General features: G+C 37.7%; 1 protein-coding gene across 1 annotated transcript in view; it reads left to right on the plus strand.

The window, feature by feature from the left end:
• The window catches only part of snx17 (sorting nexin 17), a 32,359-nt gene extending 20,306 nt beyond the window's left edge, over positions 1-12,053 (plus strand). The window contains exons 8-15 of the mRNA XM_047387293.1: positions 2,963-3,032; positions 3,445-3,537; positions 3,753-3,956; positions 6,342-6,470; positions 6,777-6,854; positions 9,941-10,015; positions 10,105-10,146; positions 10,248-12,053. Of these exons, the coding sequence (XP_047243249.1) occupies positions 2,963-3,032; positions 3,445-3,537; positions 3,753-3,956; positions 6,342-6,470; positions 6,777-6,854; positions 9,941-10,015; positions 10,105-10,146; positions 10,248-10,367 (811 nt within the window). The 3' untranslated portion in view covers positions 10,368-12,053. The remainder of the gene's footprint in view (positions 1-2,962; positions 3,033-3,444; positions 3,538-3,752; positions 3,957-6,341; positions 6,471-6,776; positions 6,855-9,940; positions 10,016-10,104; positions 10,147-10,247) is intronic.
• Positions 12,054-15,593: the final 3,540 nt, after the last annotated feature.

Here is a 15,593-nt window from a genome sequence, read left to right on the forward strand (position 1 = left end):
ATATACTCTGGTGTCTGTCTGCAAGGAGTTCTCCAAGTCAGTAAAAGACTTGACATTTCATGACATGACATTAATTCATGAGATCAATGATACTATGCATATAATTGTATATTTCTTAATTACTACCCATGAATATGTAATATTTTCAAGGTCCCAACCTTCTTTTGTAAGAGATAAAATGTAAACGTTGAGTAAAACGCTACAAACAAAACATCTGTTTTTGCAAGAATTGAGCATTCAAAGTATCTGTAGGATCATAAAAACCCTACATTTTAATTTTATCTCAATTTTAGACTCTAAAAAATATCTGACTCTCCATTCTGACTCTCTTATATTTCATTTAGTCTCATGTTAAATTTTGACATTTGTTCATTACTGGCTTTTATCATTTGCAGACATTCAACAAAAACCCACTAATGAATTCTGCTCCTGAAATGGGCTTAGCGTAGGTTGTTGAAGAAATAAATATCAAAAGGTTCTTGTTAGGGTTTCCACTAACGGTTCCTTTGTCATGGGATGTGTCTTTATCTAAGGAAGTTTGGTTAAAATACAGGAATAGTTGAGTAAAACCTGTTGTCAGCAGCTGTATGAAAAGTGGATAATCTGGGTGTAAAAGTATATATACTACAGCCAAAAGAAAAAACGTTAAGTATCTAGGTTATTATGCAAGTGAACTAAATGTTTTAGGTAAATAAATTAGGTTTTGCAAGTAACATAAGTCTTAACTGGAGCTGCACAACATGTAGACATATGTAAACATTATCACAATATCAACATTGCAATTGCAAAAGACTGCTTGGATGCAAATGTAATTAATTAATTAATGACAGATGATATGGATTAAAACTCAGCTTATCAATAAGATTTCTTGGATGGACTTTTTTCCTTTAATGTCCACAGCTGGTAAAGGCCTTGGTAACAGTGGAAGTTGGGGCACTTGGTCAGGCTGGGTGTGGTAAAACAATGGAGAGAAGGAATGACATTGGCAATGATTTAAGAGAGGAACTACTGCTCTTCATCAGTTTAGGAGTGGGGCTTAGACTAATCATGTGAAGGATGACCCACAAGAAGAAGAAGCTCTATTGTTATTGTACAGAATGTAATGAAATTCTTTTCAGTAGAGTCTCTGTTAGCATCTACAATGTCAAAAAGAGAATGAAACGTAATAAATATTAAAATGTAGCTAAAATATGTTGTATAATAAATTGTCTGTATTCAAACTAATGCATCGACCAATGGAAAACATACAAAAAACTAGAAATCCATGCATATTTCACCCTGAAGCTAAACTGCAGTGCAACCTGCTAAAAAAAGAACTTTGACCTTGTTAGAGTCTGAGGTCAACTTCTTTTCAGAGCTAAAGCTGGTGGCAGTACTTCAATATGAAGACTAAACAATATAATTTGTTTGGAAAGATTCTCTCTAAAATCAACAGGACAGCATGACTTAGGTTTAAACAAATGACTTCAGAACCAGTTTCCTCTGGACCGACTAAAGAACATATTTAGAGAAAATCGGAAGGAGCTTATAGATGTTAAAAGGAAAACAAGCTCATGCCAACTGCTGAGCACTGTTCTACAAAGTCAATGTATTGGACTAATTTGACAACCACAGGAATTGGGCAACTTCAAATCATAAAGTTAACCTCTTCCTCTTTTGCATATTGAAGTATTCTTGAGTTAAATATGAGGTGGGGGGTGAAATACTGACACAATGTACATATATTTTCCCGTTTATCTAAGGCTACATGTATTTAAATGTAAGAGCTTAGAATTAAAAACATACTTTTTCAACCTAGCAGCATGCAACAACCGGTTCGCCATGTTTCTTTTGGCATACTGGAAATTCCTCCACCACTGCTACGTGCGTTTAGGAGTTATTCCTTGTGCTGCATATTATCAAAATACAAAAATATGAACAAACCGCCCTGGGTTGGAACAAATACATATTCCTCTGTACAGTCAGAAGTCTGCCTTCTCCCTTTGTCAAGACAACATATTATTTTAACTTCGTTGTGATTCTGTGGTCACCCGGCCTCCTGCTGACTGCAGAGGTACACAGGATGTTTACCTTCTTTCTCCCCGAAGTAAAGTCTCAGCCCTGCTGACCTAGTTTCATGTTGTAGGGAGGCGAGGGAAGAATGAATGTAGAACTAACGAGCTGAGGAGGAGGATAAACAGACCCCATAGTGTATAAGATTACCGGATAGGCTGAGGTTAAAGAGGATCAGAAAGTTTTTATCTTTAAATACTGAAATTAAGAAAGATTTTTCTTCAAAACACTCGTTGTTTTTATATAATTTTATCCATGATTTGAAAAGGAATATATTATTTCAAAACGTTCTGTTACTCTTATTGGCAGTAAAAACAAATAACTCCTTTTTTAATTCTGTTCTGCTTCCCCTTCTTCCTCCCCCGTTCTCTCTTAAATTGCCGACACTGTCAGGTTCTTCAAAGCAACTTCTCTAACCACTACACATGTTAAATATACAGGATGCTCCACAATTATTGCCCCCCATGCTACTATCCTCCTCCAGATGTTTGACATATTTTAACTGCTGCCTCGACTGTTGATTTGGGCAAGTTTAGACGAGTAGCTAGAAAACATGTATGGCTTAAATAAAACTAAAGATCGAGTATGAGACATTTGTCAGTCACATATCAGTGAATAGTTGAAATAAAACACCAAAATCCCAGGCAGGAAGAGATGTTTTTTATTGTATCTGACTTTACTTAGCATCAGTATTTGATTTTTCTGTAAATGAAGTTCATTAGTGTCTTGTCTTTTTCTTCCAGGTGTTGGTTTACTTTAATTAAACCCGTTTGAGTGTCCAAATACAAATATTCATCTTCTTTTTGGGTGATTTACTGGAAATATAAACTTTATTTGCTGGTGTGGTAATCATTGTTTTAGCTTTTCTGTATGTTAAGCTGTTAATCTGTCAAGATCTTTGTTTTCTCAGTTACTGGGACATGGCGTATGATGGTGATGTCATGGACAACAGAGTTGGCCTGAATTTGCTGTACGCCCAGGTAGGAGCCAGAGTTCCACCAGTGTGTGGAAAGATGTCTGGATAAATATGAAAGGAATGTTAAGTATTTCAAAAATATGTTTATTTCCAGACCTTACTCCTTTTTCCACCGTGTCAACATGACCAAATATGACTTTCCTAAAATAAGTGTGCTTTTATATTGGTGATGTATAAAAGATCCGCATAGTTACCATGATGTCAGTATTTTTTTTTCATCTACCACATTATAGCTTGCATTGATCATTTTTAGTCAAAGCTATCTCTGTACTAGACTATATGTTGTAGTTTTTGCAGTTTCTATATTTAAAATCCGACAATGGGAGAAATATTTGCCAATAATTCAGGAAATTTGAGTCAGGAAAAGTTTGGAATTTTGTTGAGAGGAATTTATCTTCCTTCTCTTGCTTCCCCAGACAGTGTCTGACATTGAGCGAGGCTGGATTCTCGTCAACAAAGACCAGCACAGGCAGCTAAAATCACTGCAGGAGAAAGGCTCCAAGAAAGAAGTAAGGATTTCTTCTTGAAATGATTTTTCCACTACAGTGTCACTTAAATCCAGCTGAGGCTTAGAAATGTCTTTGTCCAAAGATAAATCTGTTTTTTAAGGACAATATGCCTCTAATGGACGCTGGTGTGCAGTTTGGCCAGGTTTTCCTCTTATTTTTTAATTCATTAGCCTTTTTTAATTGGGTTTCCATTTTTTATGCATCCCTCTTCCCAGTTCATCCATCTAGGCCAGACCCTGAAATATTACGGCTACTTAAAGTTTGATCCATGCATCACGGACTTCCCCGAGAAGGGCTGCCAAGTGATTGTCAGCGCTGGCAACAACGAGCTGAATTTCCACGTTAAGCTGCCTAATGAGCAGATGAAGGAGGGAAGCTTTAAGGTCACGCGTATGAGGTGCTGGCGAGTCACGTCGTCTGTAAGTGGAACGTGTGTTTGTGCAAACCAGAGAGAATCTGTCAATTTCCCCTAAAAAATTGTATTGTTATTTTGTTTTCTTAAAGCGACAGGCAAGGTTTGTTCAGAGCCAGATCAGTTGCAGCATTCTAGGCTTTTTAAATTTAACAGCTGCTACTTCTTTGAAGTGCATTTCACATTTAATTCATTCTTTATATAGAAATTTAGCAACTTAAGCAAGTAAAAAGAAAAGGTGCTGTCTTTTAAACCTCCCTCTTCTCCATTGTTTCATCTGTGCGCAAAAGGTGTCTTTTCTTTTTTTTTTTTTTTTCAATTTTTTTCTAACTGCAACCTGACCTGTCTAAGTGTTGAGGCCCACCAGGGGTTTTGGGTCTGCAGATAAATCCTTTCTAGTCATGAAATCTTTTCTTGATCCTTGAATGAAAACATGTGCACACCTGCATCCTGTTGAATATTGTTGACTTTGTGTGCAGTCAAAATTCTCCATGGAAGCAATTTCCCATCCATAAAGAGAACCAGTTAATTTCTTTCCCAAACCATCTGACTTATGTTATGTCGAACCATTTTCCTACACACGTGTTGAGAAGTCCCCTGTAGTTCAAATATCTCTAGAGAAACCCTGATCAGTTTTTATAACGCTTTTGAATAAAATGTACCTGACTATTGGAGAAAGGGGGTCCGTTTCTCCGTGTTCTACCCCTTCCTGCTTCTCCTGTGTGGGTCTGCACGGTGCAGCCTTATATCGAGGCTTCAATTGCCGTATTCCTCTGCCATAAGTTGGAAACAATATAGTTTATTTTCTACTGCGTTAAATCAGTAACATGTAAACTCGTACAGAGGTTTAATCATTTAAATGTCGTGATTTGTCTTGAGGAGGCAAGCGGTCTTGTTGGCGGGGGGAGTGCCCCTCTTGGATCATGGTAGGGGAAACGCTGGTGTGTATTCCTTTAGCAGAAGTCCCCAAGTGATAGGCCGCAGTCCGGATCTGGACCCAAATAGGGGTCTTGTGTAGTTTTCTGTAATCGTTTTCTCTCTGCTGAGAAGTAGGTAAGCCTGAGAAAAAAACTGCAGGTTAAAAAAGAAATTCTGCACAGGTGTCTCTAAAAAGAGGAGAATTGAGTTTCTATTCAGACAGGACAGGCTACTGCACGTTCTTTCTTTCTATGAAGAGTTTTAAAACTTGTTTGTGCTGCATGATCAGAGATGGCAAAAATCATTAAATGGTGCACAATGTTGGGGGTAGTAGCAAATTAACCACAAAATATGTTCAGGCATAGTACCAACACACATCTTTAATTAGAGCACATGAAATAATCAAAGAACCCAGTTTGAAAGATCAAGCAGTTTATTGGCAGTAACTGACTGATTTTGAGTCAATATAAAAAATAGAGAATCTGGATTCTTACCTTGACTCAGATTTCCACAAGGCTGCCAACATTTTCTTGACACAGACGATGAAAGCTTAAAAAAAACTGAGCAGCTTAGCTGTAAAGTGTCACTTTCTGTTTAGAAGCAACAGGCTGAAGGAACAGCAGCCACACCCCGGTAGAAAGCTATGCACAGTTTCCTTTTTTAAATGACTTAGATCTTTATGCTTCCTCTGACCTCATTTATTAGCACCTCAGCGCTACTGAAAACAGCCATCTTTGAGTCTTCTTCACTCAGTAACCTGACCTTTTTGTTACAGTGAGAAAATTGCTGATTACTCCCTACATAACCTTCGCTGCTGTTAGAACAACAAGCATTTGCAGATAAAATTCTGTATTAAAATAGGGATGGTTTACTTTTGCAACACATTCATATGTAACTAGTCATCATGTTTATCAGACAATCTGTTTAGGGTTCTCCAAAAGTTAATTTGCACACAGATCTAGACACATGACACCATATAACATCTAAATGTCTCCTGGCCCGGCTGATTACACACTGGGAGCCCCGACACTGCCCAGCAGGGTGATTATTTCCTGAGCTCACTCTCAGAGGTCAAAGTCATTTTAATGAGCCCTTTCCTGTCCAACAAATTATCTCAAGCATCTCATTTAGTGCGGCACTGCAACTCCATTCAATAGCGGGATCTCAGATTACATAGAACCAGTGTGTTGTTGCATTTGTTTGTCTTCTGTGTATTGTCTTTGTGGGTCTGATTAGCATTCCATAGAAGAAATGTTGTTAGTGAGGAGCCCAGCTTCTTGAAAAGTTGATTTCCGGGATTTTGGAAACGTGGTTTTAATTTTAAAAGAAAAATAGTGTTGAAGATGAAAGTATCTAAACAAGTTGTCCCAAAAACAGGTCCTACACTCAGGGTTGTGTTTATGTGTTCTTGATTTTCACAGATAAACAAAGTAAAATTGGTATGTTCTGTTTTTATTTCTTTCTAACTCTGCAGCAAGTCCCTGTATCAAATGGTACAAGTAATCCCTGCAACTCGGCAAAATGCGAGGTCAAGCTGGAGCTCGCCTTCGAGTATCTAATGAGCAAGGATCGCCTCCAGTGGGTCACCATCACCAGCCAGCAGGTAGGAGGAGCCTGGTGAGCTTAATGTGAGGGCTACAGGTACAATAAAAACCATGCATTCTCTCATGTTCTTTTTCCTTATTTAGTCCCTCTTTGTTTTATTGACTCTCTTATAAAGACATTGTTCTGAAGGTGAAGCCTGTAAAAAGCTGTAGGATTTTTTTCAAAGCACAAAAGCTATTAGTTTGACAGGTTTGCAAAGGGAACAACAATTACATATATTAGGCTTAGCCTACCAGGTGCAAGAATGACTCCTATTGTTGTACTTTTTATATTCGTTGTGTTGATAAAATTGTACTCATTTCAGGCCATCATGATGAGCACTTGCCTTCAGTCTATGGTGGATGAGCTAATGGTAAAGAAGTCGGGTGGCAGTATAAAGAAGGTTTGTATGAAAAAAAAAAATGGTTTCCATATATTTAATGTCTTCTCTTTTGGGCAAAATGATATGGATTTATTTTCATCAAACAGTTTGTATTTCTAGTGCACACTAAAAGGTTAACACTCATCATGGATGGATGTAGTATTCACTTTGGGGCTTTGAAGAGGCATTTTTAAAAGTGAAATGATCATAGGAACCAACTTTTTTTTTTTAAAGAATTTGTTTGGCACTAGAGGCCTTTATTTTGATAGTAGGAAGACAGGAGCAAACAGAGGGGGAGAAAATCGGCGAAGGTCGCCGGGTCCGGGACTCGAACCCGGGACGGCCGCTTCGAGGTCTGTACCCTCTATATGTGGTCGCACGCTAACCCCTACACCATCAGCGCCATGCCCAGGACCCAACTATTTTGACGAGTTGTAGAAAGAGGAATTGGGGGCACAAATTTGAATTTGTTGTGGATTTTCTCTGATCTTCGCATGGGCAGAATTATACATACAGGTTCATATGTACACATACACCCCAATAATATTTGGTTAAATGCCTCTTAGTTAGTGGCATCTTGGCCAGGTGCTTTTTGTAATCACGAACAAGCTCCTCCCAAAACTCTGTTTGGATATTTGACTACTCTTCTGGGGAAAATTGGCAGAGTTCATTTAAATATGTTGGTTTTCTAACACATTCCCCTCTGTTTAGTCCATAATCTTTCAACGGGGTTAAGATCGGGGTTTGGGAAAGTTAATAATAAGCTTAATGTCACCCTTTTTATCTATCTCAAAATCAGTTTTGATCTTTGCTTGTTATAATTATTTGGTTAGAACACCTAATTGTTTCCATGTTTTAACCATTTGACCCTCAGAGGAAAGAAAATTGGTTAAGATGCTCAGAAACGGCTCAGCAGCTACTGAGGCTCAAGACTACTATGAGCTTGAAAATGCTGGATATACCTGTGTCAATGTTCATAGTGAGGCAGGTTTCACATCATCACAGGCTAATGAGCGTCTTGCCAAGAAAGAGCAACCAATAATTGGACACCTTTACATTTTATTTTTAATTTTCAGCTTCCCACATGGAAAAGCCAAATCCCTCCTAACCAGGCTTAGTGTGAGCTGCCATCTGCCACAACCGACTGGGGGTTTGAGAGAACAGAGACAAAAAGAACACAGAAGCACTGATCCAGCAGTACTTTCTATGGGAAAGAAAAGTAAAACATTAATGGTTGTAGCTTCTTTAGTGGCTACATTTAGGAGAGAAAGACAGCTAAGCAGATGAACTCTGAGCCAGTTTAGAGTTTTAAGTCTAGAGTATGAAAGAAAGCACCTACAGTTAGCTACTGGCTGAGCTTCTACTGTGACTAGGTCTAGGAGAGACAGGGTTAAACACTGAAAGACAGGGCCAAGTGTATCATCTGTACAAGGTGAGCATTAGGTGGTTCTCAGCAGCAGCTCAGCTGATGTCCCCTCCAGGTAGGTGCCACAGCTAAACACAGAGCCAGGGCAAATGTAGCTTCTAGAAAGAGAAAAAACAGAGAGAGAACATTAAGTTAAAAGCTGAAATAACAGCAAATAACGCAAAATTGGAGAGTAGCAGGAGAATGTAGCAGTAAGTGGTCATTATGTCTTCCAGCAGCCTAAGCCTAGCAGCATAACTAAAGAGATAGCTCAGGATAACCTAAGCCATTCTACCTGCCTATAAGCTTTATCAAAAAGGAAAGTTTTAAGCCTAGCCTCAAAAGTGTCTGCCTCACGGACATAATCACACAATTATGTAAAAATGATTCAGTAAGGACACTAAACAAGCATAAACTCTTAACTACTTAAAAGGCAGTGCCAAAGGGAATAAAAAAAAATACATTCAATGTCGAGGTTTTTTTGCACATAACTTGAGTTTCTGAAAATGACTCAACTGTAAGGAAATGTTGACCAGAAAAGGGGAACAATTAACTCCCAAGTGAGACACCACTGGTCATCAAGTCTCAGCTCTCTGATCCACCACAATAAAACTGAAAAGGGACTTAGTTTTAGTCTATCAGACTGTGGTCTAACTTCTCTCTGGGTGTTGGAATTCGGACCTTCGCAGATGCAGTTCTCACACTCCCACCTCTGATTCTGCCAGCAGGGAATATCTTGACACACAACTGTTGTTCAGCCGAGAAGGTCACCATCAGACTGAATGATGGCCTGGTCCTGGTCTGGCCTTGGGAATGCCTCAGGGGTTTCCTCACTTGGACTTTAAACCAAATTGTAAACTGTTTTTAAAAATCTTGTGTAGGCCGAGTATCGGTCTCTATGGCAGGTGCATGAAAGCTGGCTACAACCAAATTTTAAACAATTCAGGATTGATTTATTCAGTTGAGACGTCTTCTTGGTCTCTAAATCTGGTGTTGACATCATGCTGTGTTGCCAATGGTACTGGTGCTTTGCACAAAGTGGAAGGAATGACGGAGAACTACTCGACTTCCACTGCTCTCAACAGCTTCATGGATGACACTTGGGCATTACTGGGTGTCCCAGCTGGAACAGTAATGCCAAACGTGCATCGAAACTGGTTTTGGGCTGGATAAATGAGGCTAACATTGAGTTTGTGGAATGGCCTTCCCAAAGCTCTGACATTAAGCTTTATTCAAAATTTACACAATTTATCTACACTGGAAACAAGCAGAGATTAATGAACTCTACAATGTCTCATAAATGTTGAAACATCTACCCAGAGTTACGCCACAAGCTCGTTGACAGCTACAAAAGCGTGTTAGGAGTTGAAACTTTCTATTGGAGTATCTATATATTTCAGCCTGTATGTATAATTCAGACTCTTTGATGGGAGAAAACACAAAATCCAACTTCTGCACTCAATTTCTAATTCTTGTTTTTGAAATTAATTGAAGTTTCTTGTCATGTAAATAATGCTTTTGGTGATTCTGAAATTCTTATTGGAAAGCTTCATTTTTAACAGTTAATCCATTTACTGTACTTTTTTCAAATTGATGGCTGATGCTTAAATCATCATACATGTAAATACAAACATTTCAGTTAAATCAAATAAATTCTGCAACAATTATTGTTGTATTGTGTTTTTTTCCCCCCACTACTCAGATGCTGAGAAAGCGACACAATGGCTCGGTCCACCGATCTGACAGTCAGCAAGCTGTGAAATCACCCCCTCTACTTGTGAGTAATGGAATAGCAGGCTGTTTGTTTCGATAAAAGTGCAGATGTAAAGGGTAATATTTTTTTTACTTTATTTTTCGGCATTGCAGGACTCCCCTGATCCAAACCGTGAACAAATTGTCAAGCTCTCAGTGAGTACTTTTCTGTCCTTTTTTTCTGACCAATCAACATTAAACTAAGGTTTGACGATTTATCCTTTAATTTTTATCTCTTATTTTTATTTATTGTTTAGACTAAGCTGAACTCGGTGTCTCTCAGAGGGATCAGCGCTTCCAACTCTGCAAATGATATCAGCGGTGACGACTTTCATGGCAATTATGCTTTCGAAGGAATTGGGGATGATGACCTGTAACGCATAATTCGCCTTCTTACCATTCTTCACTTCACCGTTAACAACTAAAGCAACAAAGATTACGAGCTGAACTGAGCCGAGCAATCCAGACAAGGCGTCCAAGTCTGCAAGATTGTAGCTTCTTCCTAAAGAACTTGCTGCCTTAAAGCTGCCATTTACCCTTTCTCCGTTCTTCGCTCTTACGACTCTAAAGGTTCATCTTAAGTTGTCTTGGTTACAGTCATTCCATTAGGACTTTTTAACTGTTATTGATCTACATGAAGAAAACCTTTTAAGTGGCGGCATGTTCATCTCCAATCACAGGGCCAAATGTTTGTGTGTGTAATGTGCAGACCTGCCACTAGTGAATATATACCAGAACTGGGCAGAATAGTGCTCGCAGTGATCCAGTAAATTCCAGCGAATTTGTTAAAGTATATCTCACAACTGCAGAAAATTCAGAGCAACTGATTCGCCATACAGATCAGTGTTTGGCTTTCCGAACCATGCTTCTAAAATGTCTCCTGCTACTCATGTGCCAAGTTAGCAAAAATAAATTAGTCTTGTTAGAAGAGGTGTCAATTCTACTGCCTTCAGAAGTAGTCCGATGCCTTAATTTATCGCGCTATTCATCACGGGTTATGAGTAGACATGTCTAACAACTAGAATCTTGCAGATCTTGATGAAAGGTTGATATTATTTTTTATTTGGTGGTGGAGCTGCTTGCACTTGCCGAACCGATCATTTTGCACAGTATTACAAGTAGAGGTAAGCTGGATTTTTGAGCTGAAGCTCAAGCCCGACTTTAAACAATAAGATATGGAAATCCATTTCATTTTGTTTTTAGCTGGGGCTTTTTTAAGGTTTCTCATTAATGCCAAATTATAGTTTACTAAAGCATTTTGCACAAAAATAAAAACAAAATTATGATAATGTCACTTTTTATATTCCGTACATGCAAGAAAACATTTTGAACATTTACTATTATCTGCATCATCTTTGCTTGTTGTAATCAAATTGCTTAAATATAATCTAAGCTGAATGAAACAAAGTCTACATGGACCAATATTTGTCATGTTTACATGATGCTTAGGGGACGTCTTAGTTTAAATCGAAAGTGTTTACACATTTCTCATAATTTCTCTGTCTTGTTCTGTTTGGACGTGATCCTGAGGGGAATGGTCTTTGAATTATTGTGATTTGTTGGTTGTTTTAATCATGTTGAAGGTTGTAATTGAAGAAATGGTGCTTCGAAGTGGCTAATTTAATCACAGTTGCTGTAGCGAACAAAATTTTTGCAGAGTTAAGCTGAACATATCCCACAGTTTTAGAAAATGCATAAGAGTTATGAGGTCACTAAATGTAAATCAGAGCCAGCCAATCAACAGCTTTATTCTTACAGGTAACTGAAATTACAAATTAAATGTGCTCAATGTAAATGTTTTATCCTTTCACTACTGTGATTCTTTTTATTTCATCTGCTTTGTATAGAAAGGTCAATAACACAGGTCATTTTTAATTTTCTCCTTTTCCTGTCAGCACAGAGTTCACGGCGCTGCAAGATCCTGGGTGTTAGTAAATGTGCACGTGCCAAATCTCACTTTAAAGTATTTTGGGGGGTTTTGTCAGCATCAATTTCAACTTAAATGTCAAATTTCATGAACATTAATCAAATCTCCAGATGCTCAAATAAACTCAAAAAATTCAGTTACCTTGTCACTTATTTTTTACATCATTGTTACCTAGTGCTCCTGCTAAAACTAGCGTGAAGGAACCACGGTTCTTAGAATCATTTATGCTACTTCACGTTTTTTGTTCGTACTTTTCAGGAACTTTGGCTATTTACAGATTCCAGAACAGCATTTATTGTGTCTCATTTTAGTGGTTTGAAGACTTCGGGTTTTTTATTTATTTATTACGAAAAGTATTTATCCTCCTTTACTCGTAACATCCCTAAATAACATTCTGGGTAACCAATGTGCTTCAGAAGTCATGAAACTAGTAAACAGTCCACCTCTGTGTAATGTAACCTCAGCATAAATCCTACTGTTCTGAAAAGGCCTCAGAAGTTTGTAAGAGAACATTAGGGAATAAAACTGCATTATGAACAAAGAACACCAGACTGATGAGGTTGGGAAGAGGTTTAAAGCAGAGCTAGGTTATATATTTAATATTTTTTGCCTGTTCTTATGGTTCTATGTGATGTTTTGTTTATCTCTCTAGGTTTTGCCACCGCTTTTAATTGTAAAGCACTTTGATTGCCTTAATTGGCTGTGTGAAGGGCTTTATAAATAAATGATTGCCGTAAAATAACATGCCAAACATTAATTTTATGCAACACGTAAATCATGTTTGGCAAACATAAGCTTCTGTGGACATTTGAAAAGTTTGGAACCACTGACCAGTGACAAAACATGGAACAACAGTTATGCCAAACTGACAGCAAGCAGATTTGTAAAGCAAAATGCAGCAAATTCTGGGAGATAAAGTAGATTTGTGAGTTTAAAAGTAAGGTTTAAAATGTATTTTATACATTTATGTACGGTTTGATTTTATTTATTTGAATCTGGGATGCCTGTGCTTAAGAACATTTACCACTATGTTTGACGAATGAAAACACAAAATCTGCACGAACGCTATCCTTCATGCAAAACAAAAACACATGACAAGTAGCTTCATGTTTGACATCCAACGATGTGAATTCCAGGTATTTATTTCCAACTCCTTATTTAAGGCATTTCTGAGACGCTGCATAAAAATAGAAACGCCCACTTGCAGGAGATATAACAAATCGATGCGATCTTTTTGACATGTCAAGTTTACAGCCTGGAAAATGTCTCACTTGCATAAAATAGTTTTTCACAAACACTACCATTAAATCACAGTTCTTACTTTCCAAACATGGCAGCTACTGACACGGCACACAGTCAAATGAAAATGCACTTCGAGACGTGCATTACAGCCACATTAAAGAAACAAAAGTAACTATCACTTGTTCACATGCTTCCTATTAATCTCTTTTCAAGGTAAAAGAAAAAAAGTTCACAGTAAATGGTAAATTAAATTAAAGCACAGGTCAAGTGTCTCCCTTTGCAAGGCTTTCATCAGACATTTATGATGCTAAACTTTAAAAATGATGGATATGTTAGAAGAATTAGAAATGAACCTGAAGCATATTGCAAATACAACTATTCTCTGGACAGCATGAAAAGTATTTAAATTGATATTAAACCTGCCAAATATACTGTGCTTTTTATTCTTGTTCCTACGACATTTTCTGATAGATTTTAGTGAATTGGTCGACTCCTAAAACATACTGAACTATTTTACAGGGAAACTATTAGACAAAAATGTCAGTCTGGATCAACAGATTTATAGCTTAGTTGTAATTTTACTGGGTTACAAATGGGATCAATTGTTGGTGTTTTGCCTGCAGCAGAATTGTAGCCCTTCTCCGTTTATTGGGTCTGTGTTGATGCCCAAATGACCTGGTTTCCGTTCACCCTAGCCTAACACTGAACGGTCCAAGTGTGCAGAGCGCTGGAAATAACATCTAAAGTCACTTTAAGTGAGCACAAAAATAAGCGCAGAATATTTTACCAGAAAGCAGCAAGTGAACAGCTTAAAGAAAAAAATGGAGAGTGTCTGAATTGATGCAAGTATCATGAGAATAAATGCTGATCAATTCCATAACTACCTTTAAACATATTAAGTCTTTAATGTATTACTCTGGCTTCGACTTGGCACTTTTTGATCAGCAATAACAAAAATCAATATAAACCAACACTGAGCAGCCAGGTTTGTTATACAAGCAAACTCCCTCTTACAATAATCTAACAAATTACATGGTTTTTTTAAGGCTGGAATCTGAAATGTGCGCCTGATGTAACAGAAAAGCAAGTTTAACCTACTCCATTTATTCTCCTTAAGGAGGAAAATGTACCTCTATAGATGTCAAAATGATTGAGCTTCAATCAGGGGATAAAAATTGCTCCTAGCTTAACATGCATTTATATTGCTAAAGTAACTCTTATTTTACGTCTATTTGCCTTTTTTTTTTTTTTTTAGCTTTTACAGATAAAGAGAGAATGCAAAGTAAATACAAATGGACTACATCAGTGAGGGCAGCATTGTATAAATTACTGGCACATTCATAAAGACAAACACAATTTCTGTACTATTAAATAGCACTTTGATAGCATTACAAACATTAATCTGAAGGCATACCACTAGCACAATAAGGTCCTCTCCAGAACCCAACTGCTAAAAGCTGCACTGCGCGGTCAGTACAAAATTGGCACGGTTCGAATGCAAATTCAATTTAAAAGCTAACAGATGGTATGGTTGCATAAATCAGCCAGTAATTTAGCTAATAATGTAGAGAGAAGAACCAAAGAGAGTTTGTAACAATTTGATGGTATTCAAGTTTGACATGAACAAAAATATCTCATTTGTGCATTCTCTAGCTCTAGCAGAAAAGGGAAATGTGTGCATCAGTTCCACAATGATGGTAATATTTGGTCGTTTCCTCCTAGGAGAAACATGCATGTAGCGTATGAGTGAAATATCAGAAGCTGGAAGGGGCAGAAGCCCATAAAACCATAAAAAGGCTCAATGAAAACAATCAAAAACAAGTTGCTGGTAGCTTCGTTTTGCTGTGTCAGAATTAATGCAAACTTAAAGTGCCTGTGACATCAAATTCAAGATAAATCCAATTACATTTATGGAAACAGTGATAGAATACTTTAAAAGGGATATTCATGCCACTGAAGTGAACAGTTGTTGAGACATATGGTTACAAATTTCACTAAAAAGGCATTTCCAGACTACACCTTTTATGACGTCAAAGGGGAACCCCGGCATGTAAACTGACAGCTGCTACAATGGCAGCAACACAGAACAATCTGATTTTTCTTTTGATATATTTCAGTCTCTATCACAGAGAGACGCAGCAGAGTCAGGAGAAGAAAGTCAGCTTTCATCAGATGGTAGAGCACAAGTGCTGCGGCGAGCGGACGGCCATCTAATTCAACCAGAGTCTATTTTTGCCAGATGCCGGAGCACGACTGGAGTCCATATGCATGAATTATACTGTACCACCAGGAAACAGAACGAACACAACAGGATTTTCAAAATAATTCACTAAAGACAGACTAGATATTGTTATATTAATAAATACACACATATATTTAAATAGATACGTGTATATATTAGCAGTTGTTTACATCAGATCAATTAGATCAGTTA

Source organism: Girardinichthys multiradiatus, chromosome 15 (assembly GCF_021462225.1).
Source record: "Girardinichthys multiradiatus isolate DD_20200921_A chromosome 15, DD_fGirMul_XY1, whole genome shotgun sequence".
NCBI classification, from domain to species: Eukaryota; Metazoa; Chordata; class Actinopteri; order Cyprinodontiformes; family Goodeidae; genus Girardinichthys; species Girardinichthys multiradiatus.